This window comes from Colossoma macropomum, unplaced genomic scaffold (assembly GCF_904425465.1).
Source record: "Colossoma macropomum unplaced genomic scaffold, Colossoma_macropomum, whole genome shotgun sequence".
Lineage (NCBI taxonomy): Eukaryota > Metazoa > Chordata > Actinopteri > Characiformes > Serrasalmidae > Colossoma > Colossoma macropomum.
In genome coordinates, this window is record NW_023495217.1 from 134995 (window position 1) to 148152 (window position 13158).

The 13158-nt window shown below is 38.1% G+C and overlaps 1 protein-coding gene across 1 annotated transcript in view; it reads left to right on the top strand.

Annotated features, from left to right (window-relative positions):
* Positions 1–13158, top strand: part of LOC118801191 (immunoglobulin superfamily member 1-like) — a 105329-nt gene that overhangs the window by 34853 nt on the left and 57318 nt on the right. The window contains exons 5-6 of the mRNA XM_036561365.1: positions 3867–4139; positions 11146–11442. Of these exons, the coding sequence (XP_036417258.1) occupies positions 3867–4139; positions 11146–11442 (570 nt within the window). The remainder of the gene's footprint in view (positions 1–3866; positions 4140–11145; positions 11443–13158) is intronic.

Below are 13158 nucleotides of genomic sequence, written 5' to 3' on the forward strand. Positions count from 1 at the left end.
TTAGCACGCACCTGCAATTTAAACACATAGCCCTGGGCAAATGTCACCATTACAAAACATTTTGTTCTTGCCTTAGTGCTTCATGATTTTCAGTAAACAGGTAGGCCTTTTTGGAACACTATCACTGCAAGTGCATAAAAGAAAGAACTTAGCCTACATTCAACTATACAATAGCAGTCCATATTCTACTGCATTTATTTTGGGTTAGGCCTGCAGACACGGCCTAAACGTATTGTGTATAGTGCATTGCTTGTCTTCCCATTGGACTGGATGATGTAGGAGCGCGGCTCCTTTCTCATCTCCTTCACAGTCCAAAGTTGGTCATATCCTTTGGGGGTCTGTATACGGACCACTTGTCCCTCTGCTGTAGCGGGTGACTGGACTTGTCGTACCGACGCTTTAGAGTGAGTCTTTTGTTGAGAAGCTGTGCGCTGACTTGCTGGGTGATCTTTGGGGCTGGTTCCAGTAGTTTGGTACTCACCGGAATAGCTGCACGTGTCTGACGTGACATCAGACGTTCAGCGGGCGAGCCTAATGTTGGGTCACAGGGAATGTTTCTGAGGTTCAGAAGATTGAGGAAAACATCAGTTCCATCTCTGTGAGATTTCTCCATCAGCTGCTTGGCACTGCGGACTGCTCTCTCCGCTAGCCCATTCGACTGGGGAAACTCTGGGCTGCTGGTGGAGTGAACGAAATCCCATTGTTTGGCAAAGTCTTTGAAATGCTGACTGCTGTATTGTCTAGCATTGTCAGAGAAGAGGGTGTGTGGTGTACCGTGGACAGAGAAGTGTCTCTTCAATTTGGAGATCACGGTTGATGATGTCACAGAGAAGGTCGATTTCAAACCATCCGGAATATGAATCCACAAGCGCTTGGTAGTGCACTCAAATATGTCTGTGGCCACTATGGACCATGGGAGGTCTGGAATTGCGTGAAGCTTGAGAGGTTCTTTTTGCTGTTGAGACTTGGTGGTATTGCACGCTACACATGAAAGCAACTCTTCAGTGATGTTTGTTGACATCTTCACCCTTCTCCTTGGCTTTAGAATAGACACAGTTAAAACAATTGTCAGCTTCGACACCATCCACATAGAACTTTTCATCTTTGCATGCTGTGGGCTAATCCGCTGCTACTTCGTGCAGTAACTGCTTAAAAGCCTTTCAGTTTGAATTTCTTTTATTTCGTGGTTTAGACTTGCAGCAACTTTTGTAGTGGTTTAGTTTTTTACAATTATGGCATTGTTGTCCGAACGCTGGACCCTTTTCCGGTTTAGCTGCATGACTATTTCCACAATTACTGCAATTTGTGATGGTCTGAGGGATTGACTGGGGTTTTATCTGGTGCTTTCTGTTTGAAACTGGCCTTGATGCATCAAAACTGGTGGCTTGTTTTGCTCCGTCATCTCGTGAATGCGACAGTTTGAAATAGCTTTGGCAAGCATTAACTCGCCATCTCTCAGAAGAGTTTTTCTTAGTGAGTCACTGGTAATGCCACACATGATCCGGTCGCAAATAAGCAATCAGTCAAGTCTCCAAAATGGCAGCTTTTAGCTTTGATCCTCAAATCACTGATGAATGACTCAATGCCCTCACCTTGTTTCTGATTCCTCGAATGGAACTTGTCTTTCCATCGTCCTGTTGCTTTGGGGGTTGCATATGTCACGAAACTTTCTCTTCAGGCACTCCGGATCTTTTCTGGACTCCGCCAGGGCTATTATTGCTCCTTCTGGCCCGGGCGCGCGCACTTCAGCCGCACACACAAACGAACGCTCCCGTTCAATGGCTTCTGGTCCAGCAATATTGAGGAGAATATAAGCCCTCGTCTTTAGGCTTTTTGAAATGTGCCGCGGCGATAAAAATATCGTACCCCCGCTCGAAAATTCGCCAATTCTCTGCAATATTTTCATCAAAAAGAAGAGGGTCGTTTCTGTGAAATCCATCCGCCATTATATCCAAGTCCCTCATAAGCTAGCACCGTTCGGGGAAGAAAAAAAGCAACAGGTTGTCCGACGAGAAAAAAATTACTCACAGGCGAGAAGTCTGTACTGGATTCTGACACCATGTAGAAACTGGTTTGTCAGTAAGTGGGTCAAGAACCACACTGATTTGGAACAACCCGCAGGTTAAATGAGGAACAGATAGGAACCCGGCTAGTACAGCTGACGTTCCGTGGCTCTACTAGCGTGACTGAACTACACAGGAAAAACCTGAGCACTCTGATTGGCCTAGACACAAAACACATACAAAGGTCCTAGGATGTAGTCACTCTTTGAGGCTTAGGCTCCTCCCCCAATTACACCAGCCAGCCATCTGATTGCTCAGATGTCTTCCTCACATGACTGATGATAGCAAACTGGTATACCTGTGAAGTGAGATACAGGGAAAGAGAGAGAGAGAGAGAGAGAGAGAGAGAGAGAGAGAGAGAGAGAGAGAGAGAGAGAGAGACAAGCAAAAAGTGCCTTTTGTAAAAAGCGCTATATAAATAAACTTTGACTTGATTATGTTTGGAAGAGTTGAAGGCAAAAGATGAAGAGGATGATCAGCAACAAGATGGATGGAGACTCATGAACTGTGAGCCAGCCATTCAGAAGCCTGAAGACCCAAACAGAACACAGAATATTCTGGAGAAACACTGTCCATATGGTCACCAGGAGTCGGAAACAATACTTGATCCTTAAATAGTAATAATAATAATAATAATAATAATAATGTAAAAGCATTCAAAAGAAGAGTTGGTTGAAGCCATGACTCTGAACCGAGAACTGCTCTTTATTGAGGAACCAGGTGGAAATAGGCACATGACCACACACTGTGAGGGAGGTCACCAATAGCCACCAGCTTCACCCTGACATTGACCCCCTCTCACATGCAAAACCCCCAAGTAAACCCACTGCCTGACACACAGAACATCACAACCAACATGTCACACACTTATAACTAACAAACATCAACATAAACAACACAAACAGTACCTTTTTAAATTGAGTACCTCTCTCGAGAGGTTCTTTATGAAGCTCTCTGCAGCAACCAACAGGTTAGTTAGGCATCCAAGTGTGAGTTTTCCAAAGTACTGCTTCAAAAATAACTACTTTGGCACTTTAAAATCTAAGATAATAGTATGACCAGTGGTGTCTCTAGCACAGAAAGCCTGGTGGGGCACAATAAACTGATGGGGCAGCAGCCAACTCATCAATGAAACTACACACAAACCTGATCCAAACACAAACGCACTCCATCAAGGAAATCACAAATTCACAAATTAACGTAATGTGGTGCAGGAATGGAAGTGATCTGATAACGACATTAGATCTCACAAAACCTTGTTATACAGCATCGCATTATAAATCCAAAGTGATCAAGAAATATGTGATCACTGTGGTCTGCAACTACACATCCAAAGCAACATTTCAGAGCAGGGAAACACACTGCTTTGCGGGCATTAGGAATAACACGCATTGTAATAAAGCAAAATGACTCACCAGTGACAGTGACAGCTTTTAAAGAAAAGATGCACTACAATCTTTCATCTGGGTAAACTTGTCAAAAATGTACTGATTTTAAATTTTATAACTAAACATTACCAACCCATTATGTACCTAATAATCAGTGATTGACATTATATATTAATTGACATTAATAAATAATTAATATTTAATGATTTTAACTGAATAATTCATATTTAATTTGAGACCCTTAATGTAGTATCGTCATGAAATGTATACTGTATGTTTTCATTTCTCACAGTGTCACTATCACAAATTAATGTATAAACAAAAAAAAAACACTTATAATGAACATTCATGTTATTCTCTGATTGCTGACTCTCAGAGCATTAATTTCAGTTAATCATTTTTATTGTTTCCCCAGAGAAACCAAAAGCTGTGGTGTCCATACAGCCTGATGAACAGGTGTTTATAGGAGAGACCGTCACTCTCAGATGTGTCATACAGGGAGAAGGTGTCTCTAACTGGCAGTACAGCTGGTTTAAAGATGATTCATCCACTCCTGTCAGTAAAGAACAGCAGTACAGTATCAGCTCTGTTACAGAGTCTCACAGTGGAAAATACACCTGTAGAGGAACAGAGAGAGGAACATCACGCTACTCACACACCAGTGATGCTGTTACACTGACTGTATCAGGTGACTGTGATCATCTCTTCAGTGTTCATTAATCTCAGTAACACAGCAACACAGATGAGACCAGATGTTTACATTTTTTCAGTAACACAGTGGTTCCTAACTCTGTTCCTGGAGAACCCCTTTTTGTACATTTTTATGTTTTCCCTTCAACTGATCCTTCTGATCAGCTAATTAACAAGCCCATATTGAGTTGAAGGTCATGTGAGCAGGAAAACACAATGTGCAGAGCAGGGGGGTCTCCAGCACCCAGTCTGGGATCTTGCATTAATGAAACTGACACTAATTACTCTGAATATTACAATAGTCAACATTGTATTAGTAAAATATACATTTTCAGCATTTAGATTTTGTAGAGAAGTGGTTTTAGGAAGCCTGCAAATTTTAATTCATTCATTCATTCATTCATTCATTCATTCATTTATTTTTTTTTTGTTTATTTATTTATTGTCTTGTATGAATAGTAGCACAGAACACAGGAAATAAAATTGTACAAATACTAATTTTCTAGTTATCACTACATATAAGTTAATGATTGTAGGGATAACCAATCAGTGATACAATGATAAAATAATGGTAACATGTTGTACTGACACTCAAAATCACATGCTGTTTTTCTAGTTTTTAATAAATAAATATGTTAGATGAGTTAAGATAAAGAAAGATAAACATATTGTAAAAAGCTGTGTGTGGTCTGCTGGGAGTTTTTTATTTTCTGTAGCCAGTTCTGAGCTTTACAGTACAGTAACAGTATTTTGTTAACAGGTAAAATGTGATGTATTTTCAGCCTGATTCTGTGTAATCTCAGTATATTCACCTCATCTGTTCATGAGTAGTATACATGCCTGTAGCTGGACCTAAATGAAAAAGTAATAGAACAAACACTTGTGATTATACTGCAGTAATTTAGTCATAATTTCAGTGCAGTTATTCACATTATTCTGAAGAACTGATGTTCTCACCAGATGTGAGATGCAGTAACTGTGAAGCAGGAAAGAAAGAAGTTTGCATTTTACAGCTCCAACAAATTTAGTTTAACTGTAATGACAGCCTGTAAGTGTGTCTGCTGCACCTGACCATTTAAACTCATAACTAGTAAAGAACTGGTAAACTGGTAACTGATTAAAACCGGTAAAAAACTGGAATCAATATTTTAAAGCACTAATATCACATTGTTTCAGTAGAACTACGTCTTTGTTTTGGGGAAAACCCTCTAATATTAAAAAATCTATACAAATGAAAAAGAATGGGGTTATGTGTTCATTAAGCAGATATTGCAATGTAAGAGCTTGTAACGTTTGTAGCGTGCTTTGCTGTTTTTAATTCATAAACTGATCAGAACTTTTTGAGCAAAGTGAGATCTGCATCTGCATGCGGCAGGATGTTTTGAAGGACACATAGGAAATTTATGACTGACTGCTAAAGACACGTCTCACAACCCCCATTTACCCCCTGCCCCCCTTTGGCAACCTGGTGCAGAAGTGGGGAGGGGGGGTGGCTCACCTCAGAACAGACCTACTTTGACCCTACTTTTGACTAACAGTTTAAGGGCAACATAATGGAACGTCATGCCACCCCTTTATAAACATCCTGAAGAAACCTTTGGACATTGCTGAAGTAAATTTTGGGATACTGATAAATTGTGACTTTTGAAAATTCCTTCCCTTCTGTCTCACACCCATACATCTCACTTTCCCCACAAAGAGAGACATCTAACCTAAACAAAGGCCAAAGATGGCCCACCAATCAATTCTGGGTGAGAGGACTGTTGAGACCTCACGAATCCCTGAGCAGACCCCTCGTTGTGGCCAGATACTCTTAAGTGCATTCCTTCAGTATCATAAATTTGGGGTCTGTGCAGAGGCTAGGCTCCTGAGAGCCCTGCTTTCTGGCAAAGTATCCACAATGTGATCTTTAATCAAGTATCAATCAAATGCCTTTCCTTTATCAAACTGTGAAGAACACCTCTGTTACTGTTAACATGTGGCCTTGTCAGGCGTGAATTGATTAATCCCTGCCAAAGGGAATTAATACCTAACTTTCTACACTATGTTCTTTTATATTCTAGTAGTTATTTTGATTCTTGAATTGTAACCCTTCTTCACTGATCTAGGTTGTTGTATTGATCTTTGATCATTCACAACTATGTTCATTTCATCCATTATATAATTTTTCTTTTTCTTTTGTTTGAGAAACAACCCATGTATTTCGTGATCACTGTTAATCTTATATGTCTGCTTTTCTTGCAAGTCTTCTTGTAGTGTTATTAGAAGTAGGATTCTAAAGTTTGTAGCTTGTGTGACTATGTACACTTTAATCATAGAGTTTCTGCCAACATATCTACAGACTTATTGATGATTATGTACTCTGAGTTATTATGTAACTGTTCATGTAAGCATTGTTTAGAAATAGTAGTGTGACGTATAACCTCGCAATTGTCTTAACAATTTAATTCTTTTGTCTAAGTAGTTCCTACTTCTTATATGACTAGAATGGTTAATGATTCAACTAATTGTATGTAACGATATGATGGTCTACGTTAAGGGATAATAATCTGTAAGCTCCATAGTCATTTGTAATAGTCACTATGGAAACAATAATGTTTTATATGTGAAATTGCATGCTTCTAAGTTCCTTTTACTTAAGTGTAACCACACCCAGAATCTCTAAAGGATTATGTGACACTTGAGCAGCATTCAAAGAAATTGCATATTCATGATATGAAACCTAACAAACCAACCAAAACCTTTTTCCCGCCTTAGCTCTGCCTTAGCTCAGCCCCTCAAAGTTCTTTCTTTAAAGTCAGCAAGAAAGAGAAAAAGGGAGAAGAACGAGAAGACGAAACAGAAAGACAGGGAAAGTTGGCCCTGAAGGGAGCGAGACAGCCAACATGTAACCTTAATGAAACTCCAAGTAGAGAAGCCCGTTCTCCTCGTTTTGCACTTTAGCTAAGCTCTGCAGATCTTAAATGTTAGTTGTTTGTCTTGTGTCTCAATCCGTTTTGTTTCATTTACTCAGTAATCTTAAAGTTTTGTAACTGTAAGTTTAGACTATTGAAGAGCTGCATCTGGCTGCGTTTGCTTTTCAAGTTTCGTCAATTCGTCGATTTTGAGAGTCTAATTGCCAACGATACGCCGCTCAGAACCTAGTTTTAGAACAGAAACAGAGGCAAAACAGTGCTGCCTGAAATCCACATCAAGAGCCTGCTCCGACCACTGCCTGCCTCCATCACCAAGCAGAAGATCTGCGTTCCTCACTGGAGAGGCCGCCAAGCGTCGCCGGAAGCCTGCGTTGCCAGTGGGGTCCGGTCCAAAGCGTTGACCAAGGGCTTGCACCTCTAGCGGCCTTGCCTTTGACCTGCAGACCCTTCCTAGCCTGTGTGAGCAGCGGCTTCTCTTCCTCAACGTGGCACGCGCATCAACACGGCTCTGAGGCGTCCAGCAGCTTTGACCTTTGACCTTTGACCCTGCTCCAGCCCATGCCAGCAGCGGCCTCTCTTCCCCTCAACGCGACACGCGCATCACCGCAGCTCTGAGGCATCCAGGTCGTAGATTCACTCGCACTGCTCTTTTGTGGTCTCAGTCTCACTGTGATTTTGCTTTTCTTTATTGACACTTAGGCCAGCTTTACACTAGTGTTAGGGTTGTTCTGCTTGCTGCTCAAAAGCCACATAATTTGGAAAATCAGCTAATCTTAGTACTTTTGTTCAGCATATTCAATATCTCTGGTTTCTTTCCATAACTAGTAATCCAATATTTAGTGCCTATATACCTTTGTAATCGATTGCTTTGTGTTTATATACCTCTATCAATAAATAACCCTTTATCACAGTCACCTCTGTCACGGTGTGCATATGAAAAACTTCAATTTGGTTCTGCTCCCTGGACCATGGTCAAGCCCTCACTTGAAATTAATTAAAATACCCGTGTCTCACGGTAAGTGGGAAATTAGGTGCTTTTGAGGCCTTATTGCTATTGCTGAAGAATTAACATGTAGTTTTAAGCTTAGTACTTTTTTCCATAATATTACCATATCATCACCATATCTGATCTGTAATGTGCTTCTATAAACTGTTTTATTAGAATTATTACTTCAGTAAGTAATTACTGATGAATTACTTAGTAATTAGTTATTCAGTGTTCTGTTACCTGTTTAATTTGTTATTAGTTCTTTGATTTTTACTCATATGTGTAGTAACTACAGTAACTACTGCATATTACACTGCTGATAAAACGATTGTATATTCATATAAAAAAGTAACAAAAGAACTTACCATTAGTTATGATTTAGTCTTGTTAATTATCTGTTAAATAATCTACTGGATTATTATTTTTAATTAATTACTACTTTGTGTTCCTCCCAGTAAAGTGATTATTATCCCTATTAATTATACTATAAACGCATGATGAAGACTAATTACTACTATCTTAATTTCTGTGTACTTCTTTTCGTTTTTTCTTGATTAAAGTGAAAAAATGTACATAATTAATTAATGCTTATTCTAAATGATTCTACACAATAAACCAAACAGAAATAAGGAACAGTTCATTTTTTATTACACTAGCACAAGTCCCTTCTCATGGTTTGGTGCCTTGTTAACGAGAAGCGAGAAGACTTGGGTGCATCAGAGAAGTTGAGAGCTGTGCTGCCTGGAGTTTAAACTCCTTTCAGGGTCTCTGATGGCAGAAAGGTCTAAACCTGACTAAACCTACCACCTGTATGCAGTTCAAGTCTGTTCAGCTGTGCAGAAGAATGCAATGGTAAACCACCTTTGTATTTTACCACTGTACCACATGGATGACTGTCAAAAGAAGTGAAGATGGAGAGAGATTATTTACACATTAAAATCTTAGGGATCATTGAGTTAAAATGGACCGAATTTGGACACTTTCAATCAGTAGAACACAACATAACCATCAGATTTACAAAATATGACCAGGAGAACTAACCCATCTTCAAAGAAAACACCAGGAATTGATTTCAAATGTTGGACATAACTGACAGACAACCAGAAGAACTATGATGGAACTCAAAGAGGTCATCAAAGAAGATTTAGAGAAAAACCTGGAAAGAATTAAAAGCAGAAAGAAATCAAAGTAGGTGTCTGATGATACAGTGAAGATCACAAAAAAGAAAAACAAGACAACAACAAAAAAAAAACACCAAAATCAAGAAGGACAAAAATTGTTTAAGAGAACTGAACTGAATTCCAGAGAGCTGCCAGGAAGGACAAGGACCAATACTACAAGAACATCTGTAAAGATATTGAAAAAATGAACAAACATTTTAAAAGAAGGATTGATTTTCAGGGGAAATAGAAGATCAAATATAAATTTTAGCCATGTGTTGCTACTCTAAGAGATCTGTATGGACAGATCATAACAGTTGAAATAAAAATCAAAATAGATGGAAAAAAATACACTGAAGACTTCTACAACAAAAAATGTCAACCACCAAGATGCTTTTATTGATTTTGGATACACTGAAGAGCCTTTAGTGCTAGAAGATGATGTCTGACAGGTCCTAAGATCATTGCTAAAAAAGAAAGACACAGGAATCGATAATATTGCAACAGAAATATATTTTAAAATTCTGAGGAAGATTTGGTTGAAGTTCTTACCAAATTATTCCAACAAATCTAGAAAAAGCAGATTGCAGGGACAGTTTATATCCCAGTAGAAGAGGAAGGAGACACAAAAGAGTGTACACAATATCAAACACTGTCCCTCATAACACGTGCCAGTAAAATTATGAAAGCGTTTATCACTGTTTCATTATCATTGATCACTGTGTAAAAACACTGAATAATGAAAGGAAAAGCACTGAAAATAAACATTCATGTTGATTCTCTGATTGCTGACTCTCAAGTTATTCATTTCAGTTACAGCTAAAATACAGTGTGTTTTGCTGCTGTTTCAGTATCAACAGTGAATACACATATGAAGATGGATTTATGAAGAGCACTTGCAGTACTTAAGATCTGACAGGTCAAGATAAGATTCTTCAGTAAATTATATTACAGAAGCAAATCTTATCTTCATTTAAGAATCTTACAGCGTCTTTTCTTATCTCAAGTTAAGAAATCTTAACTTACTCGATCAAAGTCAACAATCAACTGTCATGTCTGTTACCTAGTAACCAACCATATGTGCACAGCTGAAACGTACACACATAATCAATCAAGCTAGATAGCCAGACAGCTAGCTACCGTTACTGATGTACAAACAAAACTAAAGCGTGATAAACTGAAGTTAAGAATATTGTGACAGTGCTTTGTGCTGTGTTTCAGTGTCACCGCTCTCCAGTTTCAGTTCCATTTCCCAAACACTTTAGCCGAATGCGCTAAGTTATGTTTCCTAATAAGCAGACAGCTGTTCAGCTCTGTCTCCTCATTTTTCACCACCATCACTGGAATAACTTATCTGATGAGTTTTCTTTAACGCATGAAGGTAATAAGAGGGCGCGGAGGAGATGTAGTGTCTGTGGTTTTTAAAACGCTGTGATAAAACAATACCTCACAACTCAAAGCACCGTTTTCAATGTACGTAATGGTAACACGGTTAAGCTAATTATAGTGAACTGTGCTGCCTGTCACTGTATAAAACAATAGAAACAGACGGTTTATACAGAAGTTAAGACAGCTCTGAGGTTGTCTTAAAGTTAGGACAGTATTTTTGGCTTGTTAGGATGTTTCTGTAATACTGTTTTCTTATCTGGAATTATTGGATAAGATTATGAACTTAATAACTGGTGACTAAGCAGATAAGATTTCAGACTTAAGAAATTTCTGATATATATTACAATTAATTGATCTGGGGATTTTTAATTTTGTTTATATTATATATGCTCTGAACAGTATGCATCTAAACAGTGAATTGACAAGTGCTTACTGAGCTGAAGAGTGTAAACAGGAAAACACCAATATTTACAAAGACCTAGACTGGGAACTTGCATTATTGGAGTTGACTCTCAACACTGAATCTGCGCTGTTGTTCTGTTCTTTCTGTAGATCTACCCAAACCTACACTGACTGTAGAACCAGAGAGTCCTGTGTTCAGAGGAGAGTCAGTCACTCTGAAGTGTGAGATTAACACTTATGATGGATGGACGTATCAGTGGTATAAACAGGATACATGGAGTAGATGGACTGCAGTGTCTCAGTCTGAGTATTACACTGTAAACACAGACACTCTCACCATCAGAGAAGATGCTGTGATTAATGGAGATCAGTATCAGTGTAGAGGAGAGAGACATAACAGACCAACATCATCACAGGACAGTGACTCTGTTACACTCACTGTAAAGGGTGAGTTCATAACTATATTTTACATTCCATTTCATACATGGTTTTAAAAACTAATGTTAGTCAATATTGTGTTCATGAAATATAGAATTTGCAGTATTTTATATTTTGATATTAAGAGGTTTCTGAAATGTTGGACATGTTCTTTAACTGAAGCAAAACAAATAAAAAGTGTTCTCCAAAAATAAATTCTCTAGATAAAAATACTTACCTTTTCAAAATGGAATGTTAAATGTCTGATTATTTTACACTCTGTGCTTTTTTCACTCCTCTCCTCTGGTCTCACAGCTTAATGTGACTAATATTATTTAATAACGTGACTAATATTAACTAATATATTGACTAATGTTGAATAATATGGTGGCTAATATTAACTAATACGGCAACTAATATTAACTATAACTATTATTAACTGATGTAGTGAAAATTAACTTATGTGGTGACGAATATTAACCAATATAGTGACTAATCGTAACTAATATAGTTACTGTGATTAACTAATATAGTGACCAATATGAACTAACATAGCCGCCACAAGAAACCACATGTACAAATGCATTCAATAAATCATTAGGAAACAAAGGAAAAAAAAAAATATAATAAATAAATATATATATATATATATATATATATATATATATATATATATATATATATATATATATATTGTAATGGTAAAACATATATATCACTGCTGTGGGAACAAAACCTTGTATCTCCAAAATGGTAAATTTACAAGAGAAGGAAAAACATACTTTACTTTTAATGTAAGTCAATGGAACCAGACTTTTTTCCAAGTCATTTTGGGTCATTTCTGTTCATTCATCATGGAATTTACATACAATGTAAAGGACAACGGGTACTTTCAAATTATGGCAAAAACTGAGATACAAGGTCTTGTTCCGACAGCAGTGAGATATATAATCTCATTCACGACACGAACAGAAACAAGAACAGATTTGAAAGAGAAATCCATTAAATTATACATCATATTGGAAATTAAATTAGAATAAATTAAAATCAAATTAAAAAATACAAGTTAAATTAGGATAATAAAGTGCTGTTTACATGCTAGTTGTATAAAGGGGGAAAGGAAGTCTTCACTTTGGGTTTTACCCCTGTGAACTGTTGTCGACAATTATGCTCAAAGCTCTCCTCTCAGAGTCACTTATGTCGCTATTTTAAAGGTAGCAGTATTTAGAGTGTGAAGCATGTCCAGATTTTTCCCCTTGACATAATCCTGCTGCATCCTTGTCCTATCCAAGTTGCATCCACCCCCCCTGAAGGTTCAGTCACACCTCCAGTGGTATGCTTCCCCCCACCTCTTCTGGGGTTCTGCCACACTGCTCACAGTCAGGAATGGCAGAAATTAAACAAAGGAAACTTCCTGTCAATAAACTGCATGCTTTTTCCTAGCAACTTCCAAGCATAAAGGAAGTTCTCACTCTGATGTGATGCAAGAAATGCATCGCCCTCAACAGATGTAAAGAATCATAAGATCATGCTAAATGTGGCAAAATCATGGACTAAATCATAATCTCGGAAGCTTAACTGAAACTTTGTCACTGCTTGTGGTAAACGGACACTCATCTTACATTTTACAGTCACAGGGACTCTGTGCTGACCCACTAGTGATTAAATCAAATCTGGATTTAAAATGCCAAACACCCCAGTTAGTCTCCAATATTCATCTTGGCTTATATGTGATATTTATTACTA